At 41.0% G+C, this 25696-nt stretch overlaps 1 protein-coding gene across 4 annotated transcripts in view; it reads left to right on the forward strand.

Annotated features, from left to right (window-relative positions):
• The first annotated feature begins 760 nt into the window (after positions 1 to 760).
• PPP4R1 (protein phosphatase 4 regulatory subunit 1) overlaps positions 761 to 25696 on the forward strand; it is a 65181-nt gene continuing 40245 nt past the window's right edge. The window contains exons 1-4 of one of the 4 annotated variants that reach the window (XM_053980891.1): positions 761 to 1119; positions 1394 to 1438; positions 16142 to 16277; positions 23480 to 23586. In XM_053980891.1, the coding sequence (XP_053836866.1) occupies positions 1113 to 1119; positions 1394 to 1438; positions 16142 to 16277; positions 23480 to 23586 (295 nt within the window). In that variant the 5' untranslated portion in view covers positions 761 to 1112. Of the gene's footprint in view, positions 1120 to 1393; positions 1439 to 1691; positions 1834 to 16141; positions 16278 to 23479; positions 23587 to 25696 lie in introns of those variants that run through there. The other 3 variants (XM_053980899.1, XM_053980873.1, XM_053980884.1) reach the window with 3 other exon arrangements.

The following is a 25696-nucleotide window of genomic DNA, read 5'->3' on the forward strand; positions in this document are numbered from 1 at the left end:
AAGGTCTCCTAGAGCAGGTGAAGCAGGAACACATCCAGATGGGGTTTGAATGTCTCCAGAGAAGGAGACTCCATGACCTCCCTGGACAGCTTGTTCCACTGTTCTGCCACCCTCAGTGTGAAGTTCTTCCTCATGTAGAGGTGAAAGTTCCTGTGTTTCAGTTTATGGCCATTGCTCCTCAACCTGTCACTGGGATCCACCGGAAAGAGTCTGGAACCATCTTCTTACCATCTGCTTTTAAGATATTTATATGTATTAATGAGAACCCCTCTCAGTCTTCTCTTTAGACTAAACATTGCCCAGCTCCTGCAGCCTCTCCTATGAGAGAGGCTGCAGACTCCTAATAATCTTTGTCGCCCTCCACTGAACCCTCTCTAGGAGCTCCTTGTCTTTCTAGTACTGAGGAGCCCAGAACTGGACAGAGCACTGCAGATGTGGCCTCACCAGTGCCAAGCAGAGGAGGAGGATCACCTCTCTGGACCTGCTGGCCACACTCTGCTCTCTGCTAGGTCACGGAACCTTTCTCCCCAGGTAACCCCACGACGCCAGCGGCAAGGACTTCTGCGGCCCCGCTACCGCGTCTGGAAGCGACCCCACGGTGACCACGGCGAGCAGCACCTTCGGGGCCCTTCCTCCAAGTGACCCCACAAACTTCCCGGTAGGGGAAGCTCCGTGGCCTCGCCTCAGGCCGTCGGCGGGCGGCAGGAGGAGCCCGAGCCCAAGCCCCGAACTGGCGGAGGAGCGTGGAAGGCAGGTGAACGTGGGCCGGGGCGTGTGGCCGAGCCCGGGCGCTCTCCAGCCCCAGGGCCAGCGCGGGCGGCTCCGGCCGTGAGTCAGAGCGCGGAGAGGGGAGGTACGGCCGCCTGAGCGAGCGAGAGCGGCTCCGCCGGGCGGAGGCGGGGGCAGCGTGTCCGGCCCAGACCCCTCCTCCCGCCTTCCTCCGCCCGCTCCCTCCTCCCTCCCTCCCTGCGCGGCTCTCCCGGGGACGCGGAGAGGCGCCGCCGGGCCCGGGGCCTGGACCGCACGGGTGCCCGCCCTCTCCCACCGCCGCTCCCACGGCCCGGCCGCGGGCTGGATGTAGCCGGGCGCCCCGCGGGGGCTGCAGCAGCAAGATGGCGGGTAGGCATCGCCCCCCCTCCCCCTTCCCGCACACGCCGCCTCCCCGGCGAGGCGCCAGCCCTCCCTCCTCTATCCCCCCTCCTTCTCCTCTCCCCCGCCCCGGCTTCGGGAGCGCTGCCCGCCGCTGTCCGGGATCGGAACGCAGGGGCTGCGGGGCGGGTCGCGTCGCGTCGGGGGGGTGCAGCCGCGGGCGGAGCAGGGTCACGCGTGGCACCGAGGGTCGGCGGGCGCATTGGCACATGGTGCGTGTGTGTGTGTGTCTCCCCCACCGCAGATCTGTCGCTGCTCCAGGAGGACCTGCAGGAGGAGATCGACGGATGTGAGTGGGGACGGGGGGGAGCGGCGGGGCGGCTTTCGGGCGAGGAAGTGGCTTCCGCGGGGGAGCGCCCAGGGTGCATTGTGGGAGGCGGCGGGGAGGAGGAGGAGGAGGAGGAGGAGGAAGCCATGGCCATGCTCCGCGCTTCGCGGTGTCCATGACCCGGTCCCGGTCGCGCGTGGGGCTGCGCCGGGCGGTCCCGCGGGGTGCGTTGGGCGGCGGGCGGGGCGGGGGCGCCGTTAGCGGCCGCCCCGGAGGGAGCGAGGGAGGGGGGGAAGGAGGGATGGAAGCAGAGGAGGCTTTGCCTGCGGGGCGGCGTCCCCTCATGGCCCGGGCACGGCAGGGCGCCGGCGGGGAGGAGCAGGAGGAGGCTAAGGCTGCTGCATCTGCAGCAGCATGTGGGTTGCTCGTTCCTTTTATATCTCTGTTTTGTATATCTTTTTTTTTGTGTCCCCCATCCTTCCTTCCCTCCACCCCTCCCCCTCAGGCTCTCTCTTGCTTGTGAAGGGTCTGGAGCACATGTCCTGTGAGGAGCTGGGGATGTTTAGCCTGGAGAAAAGAGGCTCAAGGAGGGACCTTACTGCTCTTTACATCTACCTGAGCGGAGGTTGTGGCCGGGTGGGGGTCGGTCTGTTCTCCCGGGCAACCAGCGATAGGAGAGAGGACATGGCCTCAGGCTGCGCCAGGGGAGGTTCAGGTTGGACACCAGGAGGGATTTGTTTTCAGAAAGGATGCTTAGATTTTGGAATTGACCGGCCAGGAGGTGGTGGGATCACTGTCCCCGGAGGTGTTTAAGGAAAGTGGACGTGGCACTCAGTGGCATGGTCTAGCTGACAAGCTGGCATTTGGTCACAGGTTAGAGATGAAGGACTCTGAAGTCTTTTCACACCTAACTGATCTGTGAGTCCTGACCCTGCTGGAGAGATCTGTGGTGAAGAGTTAATGTCAGGGTGCAAAGTTGTAGAATTGTGGCTGGGATGGTGAAAAATTACTAACTCAGGGCTGAGAAGCCTTAGCATGGCAGACTAAGATGTTACTCAGATGAGAAGGTGTCTATTGGTCGCGTCGGTACTGAGGGAGCTTCTTGGAAGCAGAGGGGGATGAATTTTGGGTGCAAAGTGAAAATGGAGGTAGAGGCAGGTGCCTGCTGTGGGGGTGCAGACCCCCTGGTTGCTGCCTGAAGGTGTTTTTTTGGCTGTGCAGTCTGCAGGGCATCCTCTCACTGGGGCTGGAGTGCAGGAAAAAACCTTGTGTTTTGTGGCTTACATTTTTAGAGGAGAGCTATTTAAACTTTTCAGGATTTAACTGATACATCTTCTTTTTCACATTTGTCAGCTGACATTTAGAAGGCTCCTATTGTGCTTTGCCTTGCACAAAGAGGGAGCCTTGCCCTCAGGCTTTTTTTTTTTTTTTTTTTTTTTTTTTTTTAGTTCAGCATGATAAGTCGCTGTTTGAAAACTCTCTGTGATTATAGAGGACTTTTTTCAGAAGGGACACACTTAACAAAAAAATGAAGTGCATTTTTAAGTTTCCACTTAGATTATGGTTTTAGTTGATTGTAAGACAGGAATTGAAATTATCTGTAGTCCTTGGAGGGGTGACAGAAGCTGTGGGTTCCTGGTGCTGGTCTTACTGTTATGGTCTTCAAAAATGAAAAGAAATAAATGCTGGAGATATGACTCAGTCTAGATGAGAGCATCCTGAAGGCAGAAACCATAGAAATACAAAGATTTGAAACCTCATTAAAAATTACTGAGGTTTTGATGGAAGTAGATAAAAGCAAATGTCTCAATTCTTATGCATGGTATTTTTGGAGGAAAAAAACCAGGACTCTCTATGAATCAATATGTGGTGTTTGGATGTAGTTCAGTCACACAGTGACTTTTGTGGTTCTAAATTGTACATGATTTTCTTGGGTGGTGTCTGTGTGCCAAAGAAAAATAATACAGATCAAGGAGACTGTACATATCTAGTCAAAAGTACTGTTTCTTGTGCAGCATTATTTGAAATAGCTGTGTTTTGTACCCATATACAACATGTTTTACACAATTATGGAAGTGTTTCCAATTGATTGGTTGCACGTATGAAACAGACAATTAAAAAAATAAGACACAAAGTTGCAACTCCTGCCTGAACCCCACCCTACACTATTCCTCCGTTGTAAATATTTCAAATGTTTGCAGCTCTTTCAAGTAGCAGAGTTAGACACTGGTTTAGAGGTGTATTACTGAAGTAGTAGAATGCAATAGTGATAAAACTGGAAGTGCTGGCAGCTTTTATGTCTGTGTGATTCTGACAGCTGCATTCTTGCTAAAAGTGTGCTAAGCTATATTCAAAGACAAATAAGAGAGAAATTCTTATAGGCATACCTGTAGTCCTGGTGGTATAATTTAGGAGGAGGAATTAGATAAATGTAAAATAGTATGATTGATTGAGTGGCTATTTTGAAAAGTGAACTATATTTTCGGTACATTTTTGGGCTTTAAAATCTGATATCAAGCAATAGCAAGACATCTGTGAGGGTTTACTGGAGAAATTAGGAGTGTTTAAGACTGGATGCATGTGTCAAGGTCTGGTTTGGACATCTGAACCTGAGTCTCTGATTGTGCATATGGCTCAGGACATTTCACTAGATAGGTATTCATCTGTAGCTCATCAGTGAACCTAGGTTTGAGTCTGAATCATGAAAATTTTTTGTTGTTGTTGTTGTATTGTTTTGGTTTTTTCCCCTTTGGTAATGAGAATTTCCAGTGTGATTCAGTGTTTCCTCCAAAAGAAGGAATCATTAAGGTGACTTAAGAGCTACCTTTTGTTGTTTGTGTTCTAAAGCAATAGGAGAAAGTCCTGGAGCTAAGCAAATAACCAAGCACAGTTCCTGCTAAAAGTAATGAACCAAGCATCTGTGCATCTTTTAGATAGGCAGAGTGAAGAACAGCTGTTTTATGATCTTTGTCTTTTAAGGTTTCTGGAGTCAAGTCTTTCACTGGAAAGTTGGAGTTTAATCAGCAACCTGTACAATTGTAGAATTTGTTCTTCTCCTCATTCATTATGCCAACTTGTTGGAAGCTAATTAACGTGAAATAGAATAGTAAAATATTATCTCTTTGGAGTACTGTTTTAATAGCTGCTTGTGAAACAAAGTTTACCTTTTCTCTGAAGAAAACTTGATAAATATTTAGGTTAATGAAACATTCTTAGATTTCAGCAGAGAGCAGTAAATCTGCTGTTGGAGTAACGGAGACCTTCAGAATATATGTGGAAGGAATCTGTTAAAAAAAAACCCAACCTTCCTTTTGTTGATTTGTTTAAGAGGTCAGAGAGTAAACAAGAGCTTTTATAAGAAAGGCTTTCAGAGAGTGGTTGATAAACCAGCTGGATTGACTTTTAAATAATTAATTTCAGCTTTGGTTTGCATTTCTATTTTGAAAGCTTCATATTATTTTTCTGCTCTTGGTTGCTTGGTAACCACTGGAGAGCTCTGATTTTTTTTTTCTTTTTTTTTCTTCTTGAGGTGAATGCCTACTTTACACCTGGTACATTAAACAGATGATTGCTTTAAGTAGTTACATAGCTTGCAAACGAAATGGCATTTCAGTATTTTTATTTTAGCTGATATTTCACTTCTGTAGATATAGCTCCTGATGTCAAAGGCTGTGATAATAATTGAAGAAATTCTGGTTCTTCCAAAATTCTTTAGGCAGTGGCTTTTGCTTGTTTGAAGTAAAAGGAAAAATAACCAAAACCAAGACAGTGAGTGTACCCTGGCTGAACAAACAGAAGGCTAGAAAAGAAAAAATAATTCCTAGATATGAGTTCTTACCATGAAAGACAACTTAATTGACTCTAACCCCCGCAAATAAGGAACATACAATTGCATTTCATTTATGTGAAGATAAAGCTAAGAAGAATCCTTGTGTGATATTATCCATTAAAGGAAAAAAAGAATAAAGGCACCTCACTCTAAAGACACCTCACCTCACTCTAAAGACAGCAGAGTGAAAATTAAAAAATTCAAAGTGGAAGCCTGAAGAAGAATCTCCATCCCACTACTTGGATTGTTGATTTCCTTGCTCTTCTGTTTGAAATCTTGCACAGTATACGAAAACTCAGGGAAAATCTGGCTTTTATTCTAATCTTTTGTTTTGTGCCTACAAAATCAAAACAGAATAGTATAACTGTCTAAGATAAGTACAGAACAGAAAAGAAAATAGGCAGCAAAAATGGATGAAAAGCAAACGTGGGCTTGTGGAAAATGAAGTGTTCTTTATGACTCTTGCCAGACAGTTTGTGTTTCCCCCTCCCCTGGCTGTTTCTGAAGGCTGAGCTGATCAGTCCAGATAGATGAAATGAAACGTACCATGATGCTGATGTCTTTCAGTCTGACCATTGATGTGTGCAGGATGTGTGCTCTAAAAAATAGAGCCATCTGCAATTAGAATTCAGATTTGAGAAGGGGATAGCTTTATTCAACTCATTATTTTAATTGTGATTTAAATCAGGAGAGAAAAGAAATCTTGATCTGATAACTGGTTTTAATATTGTTTTACATTTGTTTTTGGAAAAAGTCTTTGTCAGTGATAGCTGACAGCTGCATTTGCATGCAATGTCAGGACTTCTGGTAGTTTCAAATACATGTATGCTTTGGTGGTTATGTAACTTACTCAGATTTTGAAACTTTACCTTTTGTTGTGCTGACAATGGTGAATTTCCTTTTCCTGTACGCATAGTTCCCAGATGTTTTAAATAAAAATGCAGAAAATTGAGTTTTAATATCTACACATTGTTTAGACAGTTCTAGTTTAGAACTCTTAAATGGGTTTTTACATATATATATACATACTCCTATGTGTAAACTTGTTTTCTGTAACACAAGTAATGGTATGATGGATTTAAAATTCAGCAATAAGGTAGTTTTTGCAATTGGCAAATCTAATGTTACTGTTTGGATTTTACTAGTGGATGAAACAGTTCTAAAAACTAAAAACAGAGTAGTGATGATCCAATATGGCTCTATTTTTATTATTGAGTTATTTTCCATTGATTAAAAAGGGAGGACAGATCTTCCTAGCCTCTCCTCCCAGCAGGCTTCTCAGTGAGTGAAACACTTTTTTAGCTGAGCTGAAGAAAATTCTCTTTGTGCATCTGCAAAAGCTGATGTCAAAAGCTGTTTTATCATTGATGCTATGTTCTTTTTCCAGGTGATGAGCAAATCATCTGGCATTAGCAGTGAGCTTGTGTTGGTTGAATGCTTTTAATTAAATTATTCTCTTAGACTTTGAGTAGGACACAAGTCTCTTTCCAAATGGAAGCTAATTTAAAAATTTTTTAAACCTTTTTTAATGATAATCTAAGTTTAAAAATGTTGGGTTTTTTCTTTGTTATTTTGTTTTTATAAAATCAGTCTGTATTTCCCTGTGGTGTCAAATCACAGTCACAGCTTGATGCTGTGTTGTAGTTTTTATTCTCTTGCAGTGAATTATGCTGGCATAACATGCATTCATTATATTAAAGTTCACCTTCCCTTTCCCACAGCTGTACATAGTAATATCAGAAGCTTTTGCACTGTGGTTCCTTTGTTCCTTCACCACAGAATAAGAATTAGCAGATTCTGTTACACTGGTAGTTGTTTTGTATAGGCTGCACATTGTGTCACTCTTAGACTTAATTCCAGCTCTGAGTATAGCTAAATTTCCAACATGATGTTCAAATACCCTGTTCCAGTACTGAACTTTTGGTCCTATCAGAGTCTGAGCTCTGGTGAAAGAGTGCTGAGATAGTTTGAGTTACTGGGTTGGCATTTAAGCACTGCAAAAAAGTAATAACAGAAATTAATGGCAGATTTTCTGTAGTGATTGGAATCAGTTTTCTGGTGTGACTGAGATTCTGCTCCTTTGGGAATCCAATAACCATTCCTTAATGCTAATGAAGCACACTTGTTAAGTCTGTTTTCCCTGGAGATCAGGATTTAATTCTCCCAACACTTCAGTTCATTTCTTTGTCTTTTAATGTGGTGATTGACCCTCAAAGAAACTGGGAGACTCTGGTGGATGGCTCTGTCCCCATGGAATTCTGGTGTTAGTGGTCTCAGGTGGGGAATGGTTAGTCTCTCTTTCTCCAGCAACCTCTTAGGATCCTAGAGAAAAGAAGTTGATGTGAGGAAAGGATTGTGCTTGATTTGATGTAGGCTAATGAACCTTTCTCGTGCAGCTGCACATTTTTTCTCCATTACACCTAGTAGAGGATTGAAGAAGTAATTTTCTCGGCTTTCAGCTTTCTGAGGCCACTAGCATCACTTCTGATGTGGGAATGTGCTTTTCACCAGCCAACTTTTATTATCCCATCTCTGGCAGGGATCCTTAGTTAAGGTTGCCAGCTTTTTTTTTTTTTTTTTCTTTCTTCTTTTTTTTTTTTTTCCCTTGTCTTATGATTTATCTTCCAGGGTTTTGGATATTCTCCTCCTTCTCCCTTTCTCTCTCACTTACAGCTAAAAAACAGAGGGAGTGAAAGAGTCATGAGGGATCTGGAAATATTCAAAATCCTCAGCTTAAGATAGTGAAACCTTGGTGCTTGCAGTTATTTCTGACTGCTTACCTATTGTGGAGCTGGCAGACTGCAGTGTGTTGAAGCTGAAATGCGTTTCTTTCCTGTGTGCCTTTTGCTGCTAAGACTTTCCCTCTGTGTGGGCAGGAGGTGTTCATTGCAAGAGTTATAACATGGGCAGAACTGGATTAAAGGATAGCTTCTGCTTTGAGTGCTGGGGGAACAGTTCCCTCTTTGGAAGAGCGAGGCAGGGACAGCTGCCTCTAAAGGTTCCTGGAATATCAGGCCTCCTCTGTCTGCTTTAGAAGGTACAGTAAGAGAAACTAATGTGGCTGTTCCTTGGTTTGAGAGGGATGCTGCAGTTCTTTCTGGCAGTAGGGTGTTAAAACCCTACTGGATAGGTTAAAGTGTCAGAGTATGTTTGTGAAGGGTTTGTTTGCAACAGTGGAACAACTGCACTGGCAGTTGAGACCGCTGGTTTGGTGAGTTTTCTTACTGTTTTTAAGGTAAAGAAAATAGGCAAATAGTACCATAAATACGCCTTTTTCTCTGTACAGTTTCTGCAAAAGCTAAATAGATTAATGTCTAAAATAGATGTGGTATATGAGTGATATTGCAGGCTGTTGAAACATTTTTCTCTGATAAACAAATCCGCTTAGGGAATTTTTTTGTGTTGTTGCCATAGCGTCTGAATAGTTCCAAAATATTTGAATGGAGGAGAGACTACCTTTTCCTTCCTCTGTAGCCTACAGGAGGAACAGCTTGATTAGTCTGTAGGGATGCATGCTTGTGCAAGTAATGTAAACATTAAATTGCATTGAAACGAACACCCATGAACACCCCAACCATGTTCATAGTTTTTGTAAGAGTGAATCCACTGCATTCTGTACTGCTCAACCTTCTCCCATAGACCAGTTTTAGACTTTATACTGAGCACAGACAGAAAGAGTGTGGAGAGTTGCAACAGGAATTTCTCTGTATGCCCAGAAAACACAGAGGTTTATCCCACCTAGAGTTTCGAAAGCTGTCAAGCAGCTCTCAAGAACATTGTCTGGGATTTAAGCAGAGAGAGGAAAAGTGCAGTTATAAAGTTGTGAAAAGGTTTATGTTGCAAAGCCATGTTTTAGAGCTTATGGATGTCCTAGTTGTAGAGCTTGCCTTCTCTGCAGTGTTTAGCCCAAGTAAGTGTATTTTAGTTACTGCAGTGATGCTGTCAAAGTCCCTCCACAGCGGAACAACACTTGGTAGCTGATGTATCATAACTCATGGTGTCACACCAAGCATTGCAAAGCTTGCACAAGTCTTTGTGGTGTGTGCTGGAGTGTTTGAGCTCCAGCTGCTTACTTCATATCTCTCTTCCTTCTAGTTAGTCTAATGTTAAGGCACATATGGTTTGAACTTGGTGGTTTTGCGTATACCAGATACTCGGTTGTGTGGCGGAATTTGAGCATGGCCCCAAATGCAGTGAATGCATGCATCCTGTTGTGATAGGAGCAGAGAGAACTTGTTGGTTGAAGATGGAAGTAGGATTTTCCTCCCAGTGCTACAAAATTCTCAGTCAGTCATTAGGTCAGTTAAAAACCCATGAACAGCGGTGCTCTGCAGAGAGAAAAGGGATACCTTTCTTTTGACAGTAATGACCTTGTAGAGGGGAAAAAAGTACCTTAGAGGAACTTCCTACTTAAAGTAGCTGACTTTTGCTTCACTCCGACCTCATTCCACAATTCTTAAGTGCATGCAGTTTTTTGGAAGGGGTAGAAGACAGGGACTTATATAGCAGGGAACTTGAGTGCCTTGGGCACTGTAAGGGCGTGACATGCTCCTTACAGGAAATAGGCAGACAGAATATAAACTGTTGATTGTTTAAACTGGTAGCTTGGATATCCTTCTCTTTGTTTCAGTTTCCTCTGGAGCAGCATTTGTTGCAGGTCAAACTGTTAATCGGTAGAAGGTACATTCAGCTGTTGTGCAAATAAATGACTAGTGAGCAATATGAGATAGAACTATTCCTTTTTTTCTCCGAGCAAATCAGGATTTTCAATGCTGCTTGCTTATGCCTGAAAGAAACAAATTTGTGTGTAGCTCCACCCCTTGTCCTTGCTTAAAGAATTCTGTACTGCCCCTTGTTTCCTCTGATGCTTGATGAGAAATGCAGCTCCTGTGGCAGCTTGATAGCTATCTTTTTGTGCAGGCCTTTGCTAAATAAAAAAGTTCTCATAGCCTGTTACATTTAGACAACTGGGTCTTTGAAATTTGTTGTGCTATGCTTGCCTCAGTTTTGTGTGCAAACAGCTGCTGATTTTTTGATTCCTGTGTCTTTCGTCTGCTAAGTGCTTCCAGTCCCTAGCTCCCCAAACCTGTACTCAAGCTCTATTTTAAAGAGTTTGCTGGGTCTGTGCTTCCAGCTGTTAGCAACCTCTGCTATCAAAGTGCTGCATAGGGGCCAATGTGGTAATTGCATCAGAGCTGCTTTGCATTTCTACCTTTCTTATCTTCTTCCTTGTTCCTTCCTCTCTACTCCTTCTGCCCAACTCCCAAACCCAGTCCCACCAAACTTGGAGTTCAGACAACAAAGTCTGTGCATACAGGTGTGGTAACTTGACATTCATAAGGGGCTCAAGTCTGATAGTGCTCCATGGTTTGAAGGGCTATTTAGGTGAGAAACACAGAAGGAAAAGGGTGGTTCTTGTTTCTGCTAATATGGTAGGTGGGCTGGAATCTAACATTATCACTTGCAGTGATGACTTTTGCCAAGTAGAATCAGACATCTTGTGGCTTGGACTACAGCAGGAGAAAAACAGAGAAAGTAGTTTTTAAGTGTCTCATGGAAAAAACAGCTCCTGCTTTGTGATGGTAGGTTCTGTGATGACCAGTGAGTGATGCCTGGATGGGGCAGGCACTGTAGTAGAATTCAGCATGACAATCACATTTTGTAAAATTTGTGTGATTGCCATTGCAATAGCTGTTGGTTAATGTTACTGAAGCAGAGCAGTAAATATGTGGTAGCAGATTAATCTGAAATAATGGCACTGATGCTTTGGTCTGTGTTGTCGCCACAGAACCAGAGCTGGGACATCGTGCAGTAGGAAAGGGTTAAGAGTAGTGAGTTCAGCTGTGAACAAATGCAGATGCTTAAGCATTAGTGCTCATGCTGAGGTGAATTTCTCTTTGCAGCACATCAGATGCAAAGTGACATTTCTTACAGAAAGTTACCTGGAAATGAATGTGTTTACAATATGGAAGGGCTGAGAATACTACTTGTGTTCTGCAGAAGTCTGAACCTAAGCTGGATTTATTCTCTTGTAGCATGGAGGGCAGTAATTTAGAACAAAACTTGCTGCTGTTATTTTGTGGTCATGATATCAAATGTCTGGGCTCATAAGATTACAATTCTTGCTTTACAGTTAAGCAGAAAAACTGCTTGCCTGAACAGCAGAACAGAGCTCAATTCTTTCTGCATATAAGTGCTGTATTATCCTGAATATCCATATGATAACAATTGATGTTAAGTGCAATAAGTAGCATATACTAAAATTGAATAAAAATTTGTCTATTTTAGTAGATATATCTGCCATATACTTTTTGCAGTAGATCTTGAGAACTCTTTGGGGATGCAGAAGATAAAATGAGAGAACTGTTAATATTAGCTGGAAATCCTGACTCCTTAAAGCTGTTTGTTGTTCAGAATTGAAAGTTGCTTATTTTTTTTTAAATAGACTTCTTGTCACTGAGTTTCTATGACAAAACAAAGAAGAATATGTTTCTGCCATGGGGCTCATAGGAAATACAGAAGAATAAGAAGAATACATATAGGCCTTGTTACTGAACAGTTTATGGCAGAGAATTGTTCCTGCATTATTAAATAAGAAAAGATAGTAGTTATGTTTTTCAAATGTGATTTTGTGCACCTCTCTGTAAAAGATTTAGTATGGGAGACCTTTGTGAAAGATACTATGAGGGTAAGATATGTAGTAGAAAAACCAACTCCATTGAAAATTGGCCTAGAGGGTGGTTTTATAGGAGACTGAGTTTTAAATGGACCTCTGTACTGTTGTTGTATGCTCAGCCAGGCTTGGCAGTGGTTGACTAAGCACCCCTAAATGTAGGCTGCCTCAGCAAGATTGCTGTATAGTTCACATTAGTTAATAACTGGGTCATGTTACTGTTGTAGCCTTGCCATAAACCAGAGGAGAGCTTAAGGGAAACAGGAGAGCTTAAAGCAAGGAATGTTAAAATATGTTTTCACACAGTACAATATGGACCAGGTGCAAGATAGATAGACAAGCTTGAACAGCTTCTACCAAAAAATACTCAAACAAATGTTTTGATAGGAAAATGAAGGTACACAGAGAAGTTACTTGGCTTCTCGAATACAACAGAAGTTAATGGCAGTCAGACGTGGAAGAAAAAGGCAGTACGTGTCTTGTTATGTGATGCTTCCTTGTGTTTGGCAGTCACTGTGTAGAGTTTTGAAGAGAAACTTGCAAACTTTGTCTGGATAAATTATGAATGTATTCATTTTGCTCTGCTTTGGTACTTGAATGTATGGAAATAGAAGCACTGTGGTTGCTTTTGACATCATTGTGCAATTGCTGTTTCTCCTCCTGACACCAGTAGTGACTTTGAACTCCTGGGATAGTGTCTTCTTATGGGAACTCCTGTTTTCTCTAGCTTTACTTCTGCATGCTGGTGTGAGCACGTAAGACCGGATTAGAAGGTAGTAAAGGCTCTGCACTAGCAATAGATTTCAGTGGTGTCTTGTAGCTTATATGCTTTCTGTGGATTTGGTCCGTATTTATATCTATTTGAAAAAGTGCAGAAAAATAAGAAAATTGACCCCTGGTTTTTCTGCAGTAGATAAGTAATACGTGGTCCTGTCACCTGGTTTGCATTCTGAAGTGGGAAGAAATTTGTGTATTCTGCGTTTGGATTAGCCAAAATTTGTACTGGTTTTGACTAGCATAGAGTTAAATTTCTCTATAATACCTTATCTGGGACAATGTTTTGGATTTGTGCTGAAACTAGTGTTGATAACTCACTGATGTGTTAGTTACTGTTGAAGACAGGGCTTAAACACTGTCTGCGACTTTTCTATTCCTCACGATGCTCTCCCAGTGAATAGGTTGGAAATGTACATAGTATCCCCATATAAGCTACTATAATGGAGAACTTTATTGCTGTCCCAGCCAAAACCAGTATGCTTATGTTGTTTAAGGGTGTGGTTTGCATTTGTAAAATTCACAGACGGTCCTGTGGTACTTAGTCAAGTGCTCAAAGTTGGGTGGAAAGCAGAGTAGGGCTGAAGAGGCAGTATTCAGTTAACAGCCTTTTTGGTAACTGTTTTGTTGTAACATGGAGGGAATAGCACAGTGGCTTGGTTTATTGAATAACACAAAATATGTCCTTTATGCATTTTATATGAGGAGTGGTCAGATGTTGGTGATTCATGTTTGTGGCGAGTAGAAGAGAAGCATCCACTTGAGGGGCTTTGTTGGAATGGGAGTTCTTTGTTAGAATGGACTGTCTCTGTTGACTTGGACAGATGTTCTGAAAGTGAAAATAAGTATGTAATGTAACTGTAACAGCACTTTACTAGAACTGTAATACTTCATGTACTGATTGATGTATTTTTACCACCCTTTCCTTCCCTGTATTATAGTTGTGTTAATCAAGATGCTGTCATTTGAATGATCTCTTCTGTGACTATGAGCTGAGATGCCGGAATTATTTAAATAATAAATGTTGTTTGGTAGCAGAGGGACATCAAGCTCAATGTAGTGCTAAGCCTAATTTTACAATTCATAAACTCAGCAGAGCTAAATCCACACAACTCACTGTTTGAACTAGTAGGAGACATCAAACAGATAAATTGTAAGCAGATGCTCATATTTTTGTCATTGGTATTTACATCTGATATAGAGTGGATTTAGCAGTTGGGTTGACTTAACTGGTTTCATGAGGCAAAAATTGTAGAAAAATTAATGTAGAGGGTACAAGGAGGAACATAGAACAAGGCTGAGGTCGAGAACAGGGAAATTGAGTGAGTAAAATTGGTGGTGAATGTAATGGTCAGCATTTTGTTTTTTTGTTATTCATGAGTTTGATAGCTAAATAATTACTGTCAGCAGCATAGTTATTTTTATGTTGGTATTTTGATATAGTTTCTTCAATTTATGTTTTTAAATTTACAGTATGATCAACAGACACTGAAATAGAAAAATAGGACCATGTCATAGAAGTAATTTCACTGTCTAGTTTGGAGAGAAGGAGGCTGAGGGGTGACTTCATCACTTTCTGTAGATTCCTGAGAATGGGAAGTGGAGAGGGAAGTGATTTAAGTTTTGGTCAGCTTTGAGGTGGTTGGGCAGTTGGACTGGATGCTAGTTGAAGATATCTTCAACTGAAGTAGTCTAGGTGTGAGATGGCAGAACAAAAAACACAGAAAAATCCCTGGTCTCAGTCGGATTTGTGGGTTGAATTAAAGGCCTATGAGTCTGTGAAAGGATGTAGCCTGTTCCTTGTTAACTTAACCTGGCATGAAGTCCTAGCTTGGACTATGAGTTCATTTTTACTCGCCTCCCACTTCCTGTGAAAATAAAACAGATTCTTGCAAAAAGCCCAAACTAAACAACAAAAATTAAACCCAAACAAACCCAAACCAAATACAAGTTCAAACAGTTATGTAAACCTGGAGTTGCTAAACACTTTCCCTTTGTATTGCAATAGCTTTTTGCAGCTGATCTTTCTTTTCAGCCTTCCCTTCCTCCCCCTGCAGTTTGTTACTCTATCCTCTACCTTACAAATATCTAACACCACTAATTCCCCTTCTCAGATTACTCTTCCATTTCCTTTGGCTCCTTTCTCTTCCTTTCTCCCATCTCTTAGATTGTTCTTATACACTTGCTCTTTCCCCATCACTTTTTCATTTGATTTCTGGCAGGAATTTCATGTCCTGTCAGCAAGTGCAAAATCTGGTCCCTTGTGCAAGAATGGGATCAGTGGATGTCCATGGATTCCCTGTGTAGAAAATAGGAGAATTACTTTGTTGGTAAAAAGGATGCCATTAACTTAGTTTACGTCTAAAAATATAACTCTCCCAGAGCTCAGTGTTTGTCTTTTGACATTTGAAGTACAATAAGGAAGATGTTCAGGCAGTGTTAGCTGTTTATATATTCTGAATGTTGAAAATAATGACACACTATTTGGTAAGCAATTTATATAGCACAGCATAATTGTATGGAGGGTAAGAGGACAATATTTTTTCTTCCTTTTGTAGAATTCATTTAAAAAAAGTCGTTATTGGACTTGTAAGTCTGTCTTCTGATCTCCTCTATTTGCAAGTTATGAAAAGGCGTTTCAGAGATGAAATGCCTTTCAGAGAGATTTGGCATGACTGGAGAATAGAGGTAGTGTACTGTGGTGTTGTTTTCAGGACTAATGGAGGTGACCGTTCCAACAGGTGATCTCATTTGCAGCCAGAAGTGTGTGTTTGCTATGGAACTGAGTTTTAGAGCAGTTTTGAGGACATACGAAAATGAAAAAGGTGGTAATTCAAATCCTAATTCTTAAGCAGCTCTGCAGAACAGGATTGGACTTCTCTCCACTTCTTTGATTCTATGTTGATAAAGGGGTCTGTATATTAAGTTCCCTGATGATTTGCTGGTTAATAATTATGCAGTAGGTGAATTGTGCCCCTTTTATTTTGTAGTCAGATTTGCAAGACACTGAGTTTTTTTGACATGCTTGGTTTAGATTTTTCTGTTTTAGAACAAAGTCTTTTTGGTTTGTTAGATCATGTTGTATAAACTCTGGGCTACCTTCAGCTATGCTTTGAGTACGTGTATTCAAAAAGCTGACTTTACAATTAGATAAGAGTAATTTGCTTGAGAAAAATATAAGGTATAAAAATACTCAGGAGATTTAGTGATGAATCTTACTTGGGAACTTAGAGAAAATTACTCAAAATCCATTTATACATCATCAGTCACACTTGTATAGAAAAGACTTTATGGGGGCTGGGGAAGCTGGTGGGAACAAGGGGTTGCAGTTACTAAATATGTTGTCAATGGGACCTTGCCTAGACTTCTGTATTTCAGACCAACAACAGACATCATTTTAGTGTCAAAATATTGTGATTATAAGGAATATTTCTGATGTCTCTGATAGTTGGTGTGGATGACTACAGCTCAGAGTCTGATGTGATTATTATACCTTCAGCCCTGGACTTTGTCTCACAAGATGAGATGTTGACGCCTTTGGGAAGATTGGACAAGTACGCTGCAAGTGAGAACATATTTAACAGGTATGCTTTTTAAATGTCCTGTCTGGCTAATGGTATGCAAACTATTCATCTGATTGAATCTGACTGAAGTTAATTTGCATGGATTACAAATCATTTCAAAAAACTCAACACCTTTATGAAACTTCAGTTTCCACCCCTCCTTCTGTTTGCTCATACAGTTCTTACTTAGAGCAAAATATTAATGATAACAGAAAAACAGTTCACCTTTTAAGCAACTATAGTAAAGGACTTCTTGAACTTCATTAATTGGAGCAATCATTTAGGTTTTTTTGCAGATGCTAATATTCCCATTGGTACAGGACTGTAAGGTGATAGTAAACTCCATCCATAACACTGTGTGAAAGGAAGTTTAAGAAAATACTTCGTGAACAGCCAGGAGCGTATAATGAACAGCCAAGAGATTGCCAAGAGAAACCCAAGAACTTAATTTCAGAATCAATCTCCTCTGTAGTTTACAGTTTGAATATTGCTGCTTCTGGTTATTGAAAGTGAACTTGCCCAATTAATACTGTGTTCTGCATTTTTCCCTTTTTATTTCTGTAATGCCACTGAGGTGGTTGTTTCATTTAAAAGCACAGGTGTTGTAGCATACTTCAGACAGGCACACATCCCACCCCATCCCCTTGCACTCAGACACTCTGCTCTCGAATGAAGTTCAAACCCATAGTTTATTTTAATTGGAACTTCAAACAGTAACAGGATCACAGAAATGTATAAAATATGTTAACATTGAGATTTTCTGGTATTTTATTTGAACATGGTTTAGTTTGGGCTTCAAGTAAGCTTTTAATAAAGTGTGTTTGCTTTAATGTTGAATTCTTAGTAGAGTAATATGCAGAAGCAAAGTCTGTGATCAACCACCCAATAGGATAGCCTCTGTTTTGTTGTTCATGGTCTAGGTTCAGAAGGGATTTAGCCCTGTTCTCAACTTTTGTCACGTGAACTGTACTTAAAATTCCACACTGCGTGTGTGAACATACCATTGAATCAAAGCTGAAAATTGCAGAATGGTTTTTCTCTTGTTACAACCTGCATAAACCTGTATGCACAGATAAGTTCTGAAATACACCTCATTTTCAAATTTTGTTTTTTCCTGAAATCCAAAGTTTGCTGTATTTTACAATTTAAGATGGAATTGGCACTTACTCTACCAGGAGAGAGTTTTTGCATGTTTTGACTTTTCATGGGGAGGGAGGGAAGAGGAGCTTTCAGGGCTCCAGGTGACAATTATATAATAAAAGCCAGTAGGGAGGAGGAGAACAAACTCAGAAACTCAAGTTGCTTGTCTTGAATTTTAACCAAGAATGCTGGTCCTAATATTTTCCTTGCCCACCTAAGAAAAACCTGTGTCTTATTTTTCAGTATGGATGGCATTGGATATGGGCATGCCTAAACTGGAAATCCTTTTAATTGTTCTGTACTTGCCACATTGTTCTGTCCAGCTTTATGTGTCCTGTGCTTTCCTGCAGGGGAGGGTGGTTGGAGTAACTGTGGTTTTTCCTATGTTTGCTTGTTTGGATTATTTTTGCTGGTACAAACATGTTTTTTAATCCTAGCTCTCTTTGTAGGCCTATTGTGTTGTGTAGCGTAAGAAAATATAGGAAATAGCAAATGATAGTTATTAGTGGTATAATTGAGTAGCACTTAGAATAAATGATAGTGACTACTGCAGTCACTTTATGATGATTCAGCATTAGTCAGTCTCAGAATAATAGGAGGGATTTCTGCTAAGCAGAGGAACTGGAGCATTTAATAGGCAAAAGATTAATTAAATAACATTTATTTATTCCTATGTCTTAGTATGGTATCAGCACATCCAATTACTAATGAGTATTTTAAAAGTTTTAAAATACTATGATTGAGTTAATAATGTTTCGGTTGTTTCTGTGACCTGGAACTTGCATTTCTGTAGAAGCTTCATGTTACGCATTCCAAATTCTTGAAACATAATCATTTAATCCAGGTAAATTAGGGTAAGATTTTTTTTCCCTTTAATTGGATGAATTTGCTTTTAGTATGGCCGTTCTTAATCTTTCAATTTCATTTTAGGTATTATTTCTCTTTGCATTTGGTTTTATTATCCTTTTCTATCTGGTTAATCATCTACCTGTGCAGCATATTTGCAGTCTGTGATTGTACTGAATGATTAAAACGAAGGGATTTTTAACAACTGCTGTAAAAGTCTAGTCTCCTTTAAGTGGATTCCTTGAGCACTCATGATTTCTCAGCCACTTGTTCTAAGATGGAAATGGATCGGCGTCTGAGTCCTAAAAAATTTCAGGAGATGAGGCTTGGAAATAGGAATGTCTTTTTTGTCTAAATATGTAAGATTTTTGATAGGATTAAATGAAAAAGAGAGAGAGAGAAGTAGGAAAACCTTTAACAGCTTCCGAAGTGGTGAAAGGAGTTGCTTTGTGACAACCGTTGGTATGTTATGGTTTACTTTTTTACTGGTTTAGGTGTTGCTCATGAGCACCACAGATGTTGCCTATGAGAATGGAGGGGAACCTGACAAATATTACAATAAATTACCCATTTTTCTTTAAAATAAGGCAAGTGGGAGTCTGGCTGTGGTGTGATTATTGAAGAGGCAGCCTCCAGACCAGATTTGAGAAGCATCTCTAACAAATGCCTTAATAATCCAACATCACATTGCAGCAAGAGTAGATGTTGAGCAGAAAGCCAAAGCCATCACCCTAACATAGGGTCTTGTATCTGGTAGCACTGGTGTGTGTGCATACATACAAGGATGATGATCCCTTTTGCTGCTTGCTTTAAAAAACAGTTGCTAGTAGCTAGTGCAGTTTGGAGCATAGCTTTTGTCTCTCTTTTTTTTTTTTTTTTTTGGTGTTAAAATCCCTTGTAGGTTTTTCTAATCTTTATTGCCGTGAACTTGCTTCCATTCCTCATTAAGAAGGCTCAGAAGTGTAGAGCTCTCACCAATAATTCTATTTGAATAGTGAGGCACTTCCTGAACACAGATCCTTCATTTTCATAAGCCTATGAGGAGTTATTGCTGCTTTTTCTCTTCAGACCAAAGCACATCTTGGCAGGAAACTCTCCTTCACGCGTATGGTCAGTCTTGGCTATCAAGACTGTATCTGCGTATCGATGTAGATAATTTGAAGCTATCCTCTTGCCAGACTTCTTTGTGTTTTGAAGTATGTCTTTGCTTTTCCCTTGGGAGAATGCTTGATGTCCTTTGAAAAAAGTTTTTTGGTAACAGTCAAAATTCTCATAGAACTGCAGTAAGTGAGGATATATTGGATCTCAAAGAGGGATTAAGCATGTGTGTGTACTCACAGTGTGTAAGTAACACTTTCACAGTAACTTCATTTAACTGTGTATTTCAAAACTGGGACTTGCATGCATGAAGTACCCCCACTAAAACAGAGGAATGCTGTAATAACAGGATCCCTGCTGTAATGTATATGAAAAACCTCTCTAAAACAGTTTTGGGGGATGTCGAGACTACCTTGCCTTATATTCATTTAGATATGGTCAGAGTAAAGTTAATTGAGAATTTGATTGTCCATATCTGCAGTTGGTTTTTTTTTTTTTTTTTTGCCTTCTGTCTCTGCAGCCTAGCCCAGTGTAGTTTCTTTTTGGGTATTTGAGTACTGACAGTAAGGAAATGCTAAACTCATCTGAAGGCATGCAGGTGAAACTATACTGGTTTGGTTCTGACAGGGTCATTTCTCATCATTTTAGTATAAATTAGGTTATTTCTCCTGATGTCTAACTTTAGTCTGTTTCTATCTCAGTGTTTCTGATCCTACTGTATGTCAAAAATTAAAATGTAGTAAAAAATTAAACAAACCTCAAAAAGGGTTTTTTTGCACATAAATTTGCAGGTCTGTGCATACTAAATAAATTACTTAAATATAACAATGTAGCTTGAGAAATTTTACCTTTTAAATGTATGTTAAAATTATTTAAGCTGAACTAACAAAGGACAGAACTTTCCCAAAGCACTAAGAAAAGTCGTAATTGCTTCAACAATGCTCAAATGTACCTCTGTATGTTTAGCCTTTCTTCTTAAGGGTGCAAAGATGTTGATTTTGAAATTGGGAGTTTATTCTGAGTATTCTCTGAGCTTGTTTGGGTTAAACACTGCCAAGCTCAGTTACTACTGCCAGTATTAATTTAAACGCAAAATGTCATTGGTGCTCTCAGGCATGTGCTGTGACTCTTGTGATGTCTTGTGCAGGGCTGAGGGTTGGACTCAGTGATCCTTATGGATCCCTTCCAACTCAGCATATTCTGTGATTCTGTGAAATCATGATTTACAAGTCCTGAAAAAATGGGCAAAAAAAACCCTATCTTTTTTCCTTTTATTTTTCTCTGGGATTGTTTCAGTTTTTTAAACATATGCTTATTAGCTAAATGTGTTTCTTGTGCAGATGAAGTAATTTAAATTCTAAAGTAGAAATTTCTTAAAGGCCTAATGATGTTCAAACGGGTTTGAATAAGCAAAGCAAAGATATTTATAGTTCTTCTCAGAGTATATTGTCACATCCTATATTATGTCCGTGTGTACAGTCTTCAAAATACCTGTCACCTGCATGTGGACATAAAGGCATGGTGTTTGTAATCCATTCCCATTTTGTCCTGCTGCTAATTGCAGTTAAGTCTTCCTACAAGATATCCTATCAGTTTTCCTAATGTTGGACAGGCTCATGAAATTTTGAATTTTGCTAAATATCCTCCACTTCTGCACATAATATTGGAAGTACTTGTACTACATGCTACATTGCAGCCTTTGACCTCTGGCCTTTCTTTGGTGTGTAAACTGTTTAATGGATAAATAGATGCATAGCTGCTTAGGTGGCAGTCACAGACCAAGCACACCTTGGCAGAACTAGATCACAGGCTATAAGAACATGAGTGGCCATCATCTCCCAGAACCATGGATGGATGAATAAATGGAGTGAGTTTGTGTTTACTCTGTGATTACTGGCTGCCTATCCAGTTAGGTTTGCTAACATGAGTTTATCTTACTCTGGTGCACTTCACTGTTTTGCTTTTTACCAGAATTTGCTTATTGTGAAGTAGATCCACTGATTCCTTTACAAGCTAAAGAGGGAAATACTATCTGGATGCAGGTGGGGGCCATCCTACATTTAGTGCATGGAATAAATTGAATGGGTTTAATAGATAGGTCAAGTCTACTTCAGGTTAGGATTTCTGTTTTCATCTCCTCCTCTTGAGGAGGTTTATGGCCTTCTGCATAACCACATGTCCAACCCACAGGAGCTAGTGAAGACACTGTGAGATTCAGTCACTACAGTCCAGCTCTGTGAGGAGATGAGAGTCTTCTCAAAACTCCCAGCATAGTAGAGAGCCATTCCATAGTCCCCAGGAGTCAGATGGGATTTTGAGCTGTTTATTAGATGGGTTCTAGTGCTGTTTACTGTGGTTCCTTACTTGCTGAGACTCAGTGGGTTAGTTGACTTTTCTGTCACTTTCCAAGACTACATTTAATATGTAGGAGACACGTGTCCACATAGGCTGGTTTATGAAATTGCTTCATCTGTTCCTCTTCTCTTTTCAGAGGTGTCCAGCCCTTTAAAAAGACCAAGTCAACTCTGCTTCTAGGTTAGTGTGTCATGTAGTCTGTTTCCCTCCATTAGGGTTTTTATGGCTGAATTTTAACTGCGTATCAAGATCTCTGCTGAGAGATGTACTTCTGTTGAGTTGAAAAGAGTGAGGGAGAAGAAATTCGTTAACGGCAAATGATTTCTGCAGTTTGTTTTTGTAGAAGATTTTATACATCTGTATGTCAAAACAGTTTAATTTAAAATAGTTCTGCAAGTGGCCAATGTGAAATATTTAAATTACTGATTTTCAGTAGGAGAAAATGTGTGCTTAGCTTTGGGAATGCATGGAAACCTCCTGCCTTTGTCTGATTGCATGGAATTGTGAAGTTCTTGAGCTTCCCTTGTGCACTAGGAATGTAACCATCTGTTCTCTTACCAGTTGTTGACCACTGCTCACATTCACTGCTTGTAGTGAATATAATAAAGTTTAGGTATGCATCTGCTCTTGTCTACAGCACTGCTGTTTGTCAACAGTGCTTCTACCTAGGCTATATCCTAGGAGTGTTTCTGTCCTTCAGTTCTGGAAATACCTGGCACTTGACACTTGCTACTTCAGTGTTTAGTTGAGTTGCTCCAGGGCATTACCAGATCTACCAGTGTCTTGGACACTGTTCTTTGGCCCATTCCCATTCCATTATCCAGGGATAATTCTGCTAGCTCTCTGAACTGACAGGTAGGGTGTTATCCAGTATCCATGTTATCCAGTAGGGTGAGAAAAGAGTTACGCCATTGCAGGCTGTTTTTAAGGAGAAAGGTTGATTGCCACACATTCCCAGCTGCATTTACGGCTATCTAGGTACATGATGGGTATGGCTTTGTAGCATAGGTTGCGACAGAACCTCAGAGGACAAAATCCCAAATCTGACTATATCTCGTCACTCATAAATTAATCCATAGAAAATTTTCTTGTGCATTCGAAGTAGTAACTGAGTTGATTGACTTATTTCATATTTTCTTAATGTTTCTACTTTGCTTAACATATGTCTCAGGTATGCATGGGTTGGGTAGTACGTGTTATTTTCACAGTATGTACCCACCGCTCACAGTACATACCTATAGCATTCAAATGAAGTTTGACTTCCAAATGGCAACCACCATTGGTTTAAATGTCAACTGTAACACCATTGGTATGAAAATCTTCGGCGTGAGTGTTCATGCTTTTGTGAAATAAATTCAGAGTTCTGTTTAAAAACATTTTAACAATACTAGTGTTACTTTGCTTTGTATGGAACAAATTAGGGACTTCATAGATGAGGATGGAAAGCTGATTCTGACTTCCTACCATTGAGTTTATGTTTGCCCACTTGGTAGATGATTACCATTTCTGGTCTTGGTGGCTGGTTTCTCTTCTCCTTGTAAATGAAAGGGATACTTTTAATGTTATATTTAAGGCTTACAATTCTTTAAGATTATGCCAGGTATCAGAAGTAAGAATTCCCAAAGCAGGACTAACTAAATTTAATATAATTTATAAATTAAATTTAAAGTGAATATATATGAAATTCTATTTGGTGTAAGAAACTTGTATGATTCACAACTTTTTTATTTAGCTGTATTTCTGGACACAAATAATGCTGATTTTTAATCTTTCTTGTAAACTAGGCAAATGGTGGCTCGAAGTTTGCTGGACACTTTGAAGGAAGTCAGTGATGATGAGAGAGATTGTATTGCTGTGTTGGAGAGAATCAGCAGATTAGCTGATGATTCAGGTAGGTAGCACTAAACATTTTACTGGGTTGATGTGGGAAAGTCAGAGCTGCTGAACATGTGTTTAACACAGGAGCAGTATGTTCTTTCTCCAATATTCAAACTAGGCTTCTGCAAATTCAATAAAATAGTGTAAAATTTAGTTTTTCTTAATCATCTCCCAAAGATTACTTTTTTCCCCTACTATTTTCATCAACAGATTTACACCCCATCAAAATGTAGGACTGCAGCTTTACAACAGTACATTTTTTAGTATCTTTTAGTATTTACTTTAGCTATTCAAAACATCTGCATGGTTGTTTTAGATTTGTAGATCAAGATTAGTTTCTTTCCTTTAAAATAAACTTGGAAACCATCTGTGCGAAACTCCCATAAGTTTTGATAGAATTAAATGCTGAAGTTGTTCCTTTACACCCTTTTGGGCAGCCAAGTGTGCAGGTAAGAGAAGCAGCAAGAATTGGTAAAGGTGCAAATATAGAATCAGACAATGGTTTAGGTTAGAAGGGACCTACCATGGACAGGGACACCTTCCACAAAACCAGGTTGTTCAAAGCCCCATCTAGAGCCTGATCTTGAACACTTCCAGGGATGAGGTGTCCACAGCTTCTGGGTAACCTGTTCCAGTGCCTCACCATTCTCATAGTGAAGACTTTCTGCTACCTGCCTTCTTTCAGTTTGAAGCCATTACTGTTTGTTAAGTCACTACATGGCTCTAGCTCTCTAGCTCTCTTTCAGGCCTCCTTAGGTCCTGGAAGGCTGCAGTAAGGTCTCCCGAGAGCCTTCTCTTCTCCAGGCTGAACAGCCCCAGCTCTATCAGCCTTCTCTCATAAGACAGATTGTCTCTCTGATTAGTTTCATTACCCTCCTCTGGACTTGCTGCTACAGGTCTACAGCCTTCTTATTTTGGGGTCCCCAGACCTGGATGCAGCACTCCATGTGGGGTCTCACCAGGGCAGAGGAGCAGAATCCCCTCCCTCGTCCTGCTGGCCGATTTTGCTTTTGATGCAGTTCAGGATGTGTTTGGCTTTCTGGGCTGCAAATGCACATTGCTGGGTCATGTTGAACTTCTCATCAACCAACACCTCCTAATCTTTCTCCTCAGAGCTGCTCTCAATCCATTCTCTACTAACCCTGCATTGGTACCAAGGTTTGTCCCAGCCCTGGTGCAGGACCTTGCTCTTAGCCGTGTTGAAATTCAAGAGGTTTGCATGGGCCCACTTCTCCTTCATAAAGGTCGCTGTGACTGCTGTCCCTTCCCTGCGGCGTGTCAATCCCACCACAGAGCTTGGTGTAGTGGGCAGACTGCCTGAGGCTGCTCTCCATCCCACTGTCCATGTCAACCACCAGGATGTTGAACAGTGCTGGTCCCAGTATTGACCCCTGAGGAGCTCCAGATGTCACTGGTCGCCCCTTGGATATCCAGCTGTTGACCACAACTGTTTGAATGCAACCATCCAGCCAGCTGTTTATCCACTGAGTGGCCATCTGTCAAATCTTTGTCGCTCTCATTTAAAAACAAGGACTTAAGGAGATAGTGTCAAATGTTTTGCAGGTACATGATGTCATTTGCTCTTCCCTTATGCACCAATACTTTAACACCATTGTAAAAAGCCAACAAATTTGCCAGGAATGGTTTGGCCTTAGTGAAGTTGTGTTAGCTCTTACACATTACCTCCTTATTTTTCATGTGCCTTCTCACAGTTTCTAGGAGAAGCTGCACCATGATCTTGCTAAGGCACCAAGGTGAGACTGGCCTTGTGTCTTCTTTTTTTCTCTTTTTGAAAATGAGGGGTTTGTTTTCCCTTTTCAGGTTGATGGGTACTTCCACAGTTCTCAAATACAATGGATAGTGGCTTAGCCACTTCTTCCACCAGTTCCCTCAGGACCTGTGGATACACTGCATCAGATGCTGTGAACTTGTGCACCTTCAGGTTCCTTAGACAATCTTGAACCTGATCTTCTTCTGTGGGCAGTTCTTCATTCTCCCAATCCCCACCTTTGCCTTCTGGGACTCAGGTGGAGAACTTGTCAATGAAGACTGAGATAAAAACATCATTGAGTACTTCAGCCTTCTCCATGTTTGGGGTAACCAGGTCTCTCACTTTGTTCTAG

This window comes from Vidua macroura, chromosome 1 (assembly GCF_024509145.1).
Source record: "Vidua macroura isolate BioBank_ID:100142 chromosome 1, ASM2450914v1, whole genome shotgun sequence".
NCBI lineage: Eukaryota > Metazoa > Chordata > Aves > Passeriformes > Viduidae > Vidua > Vidua macroura.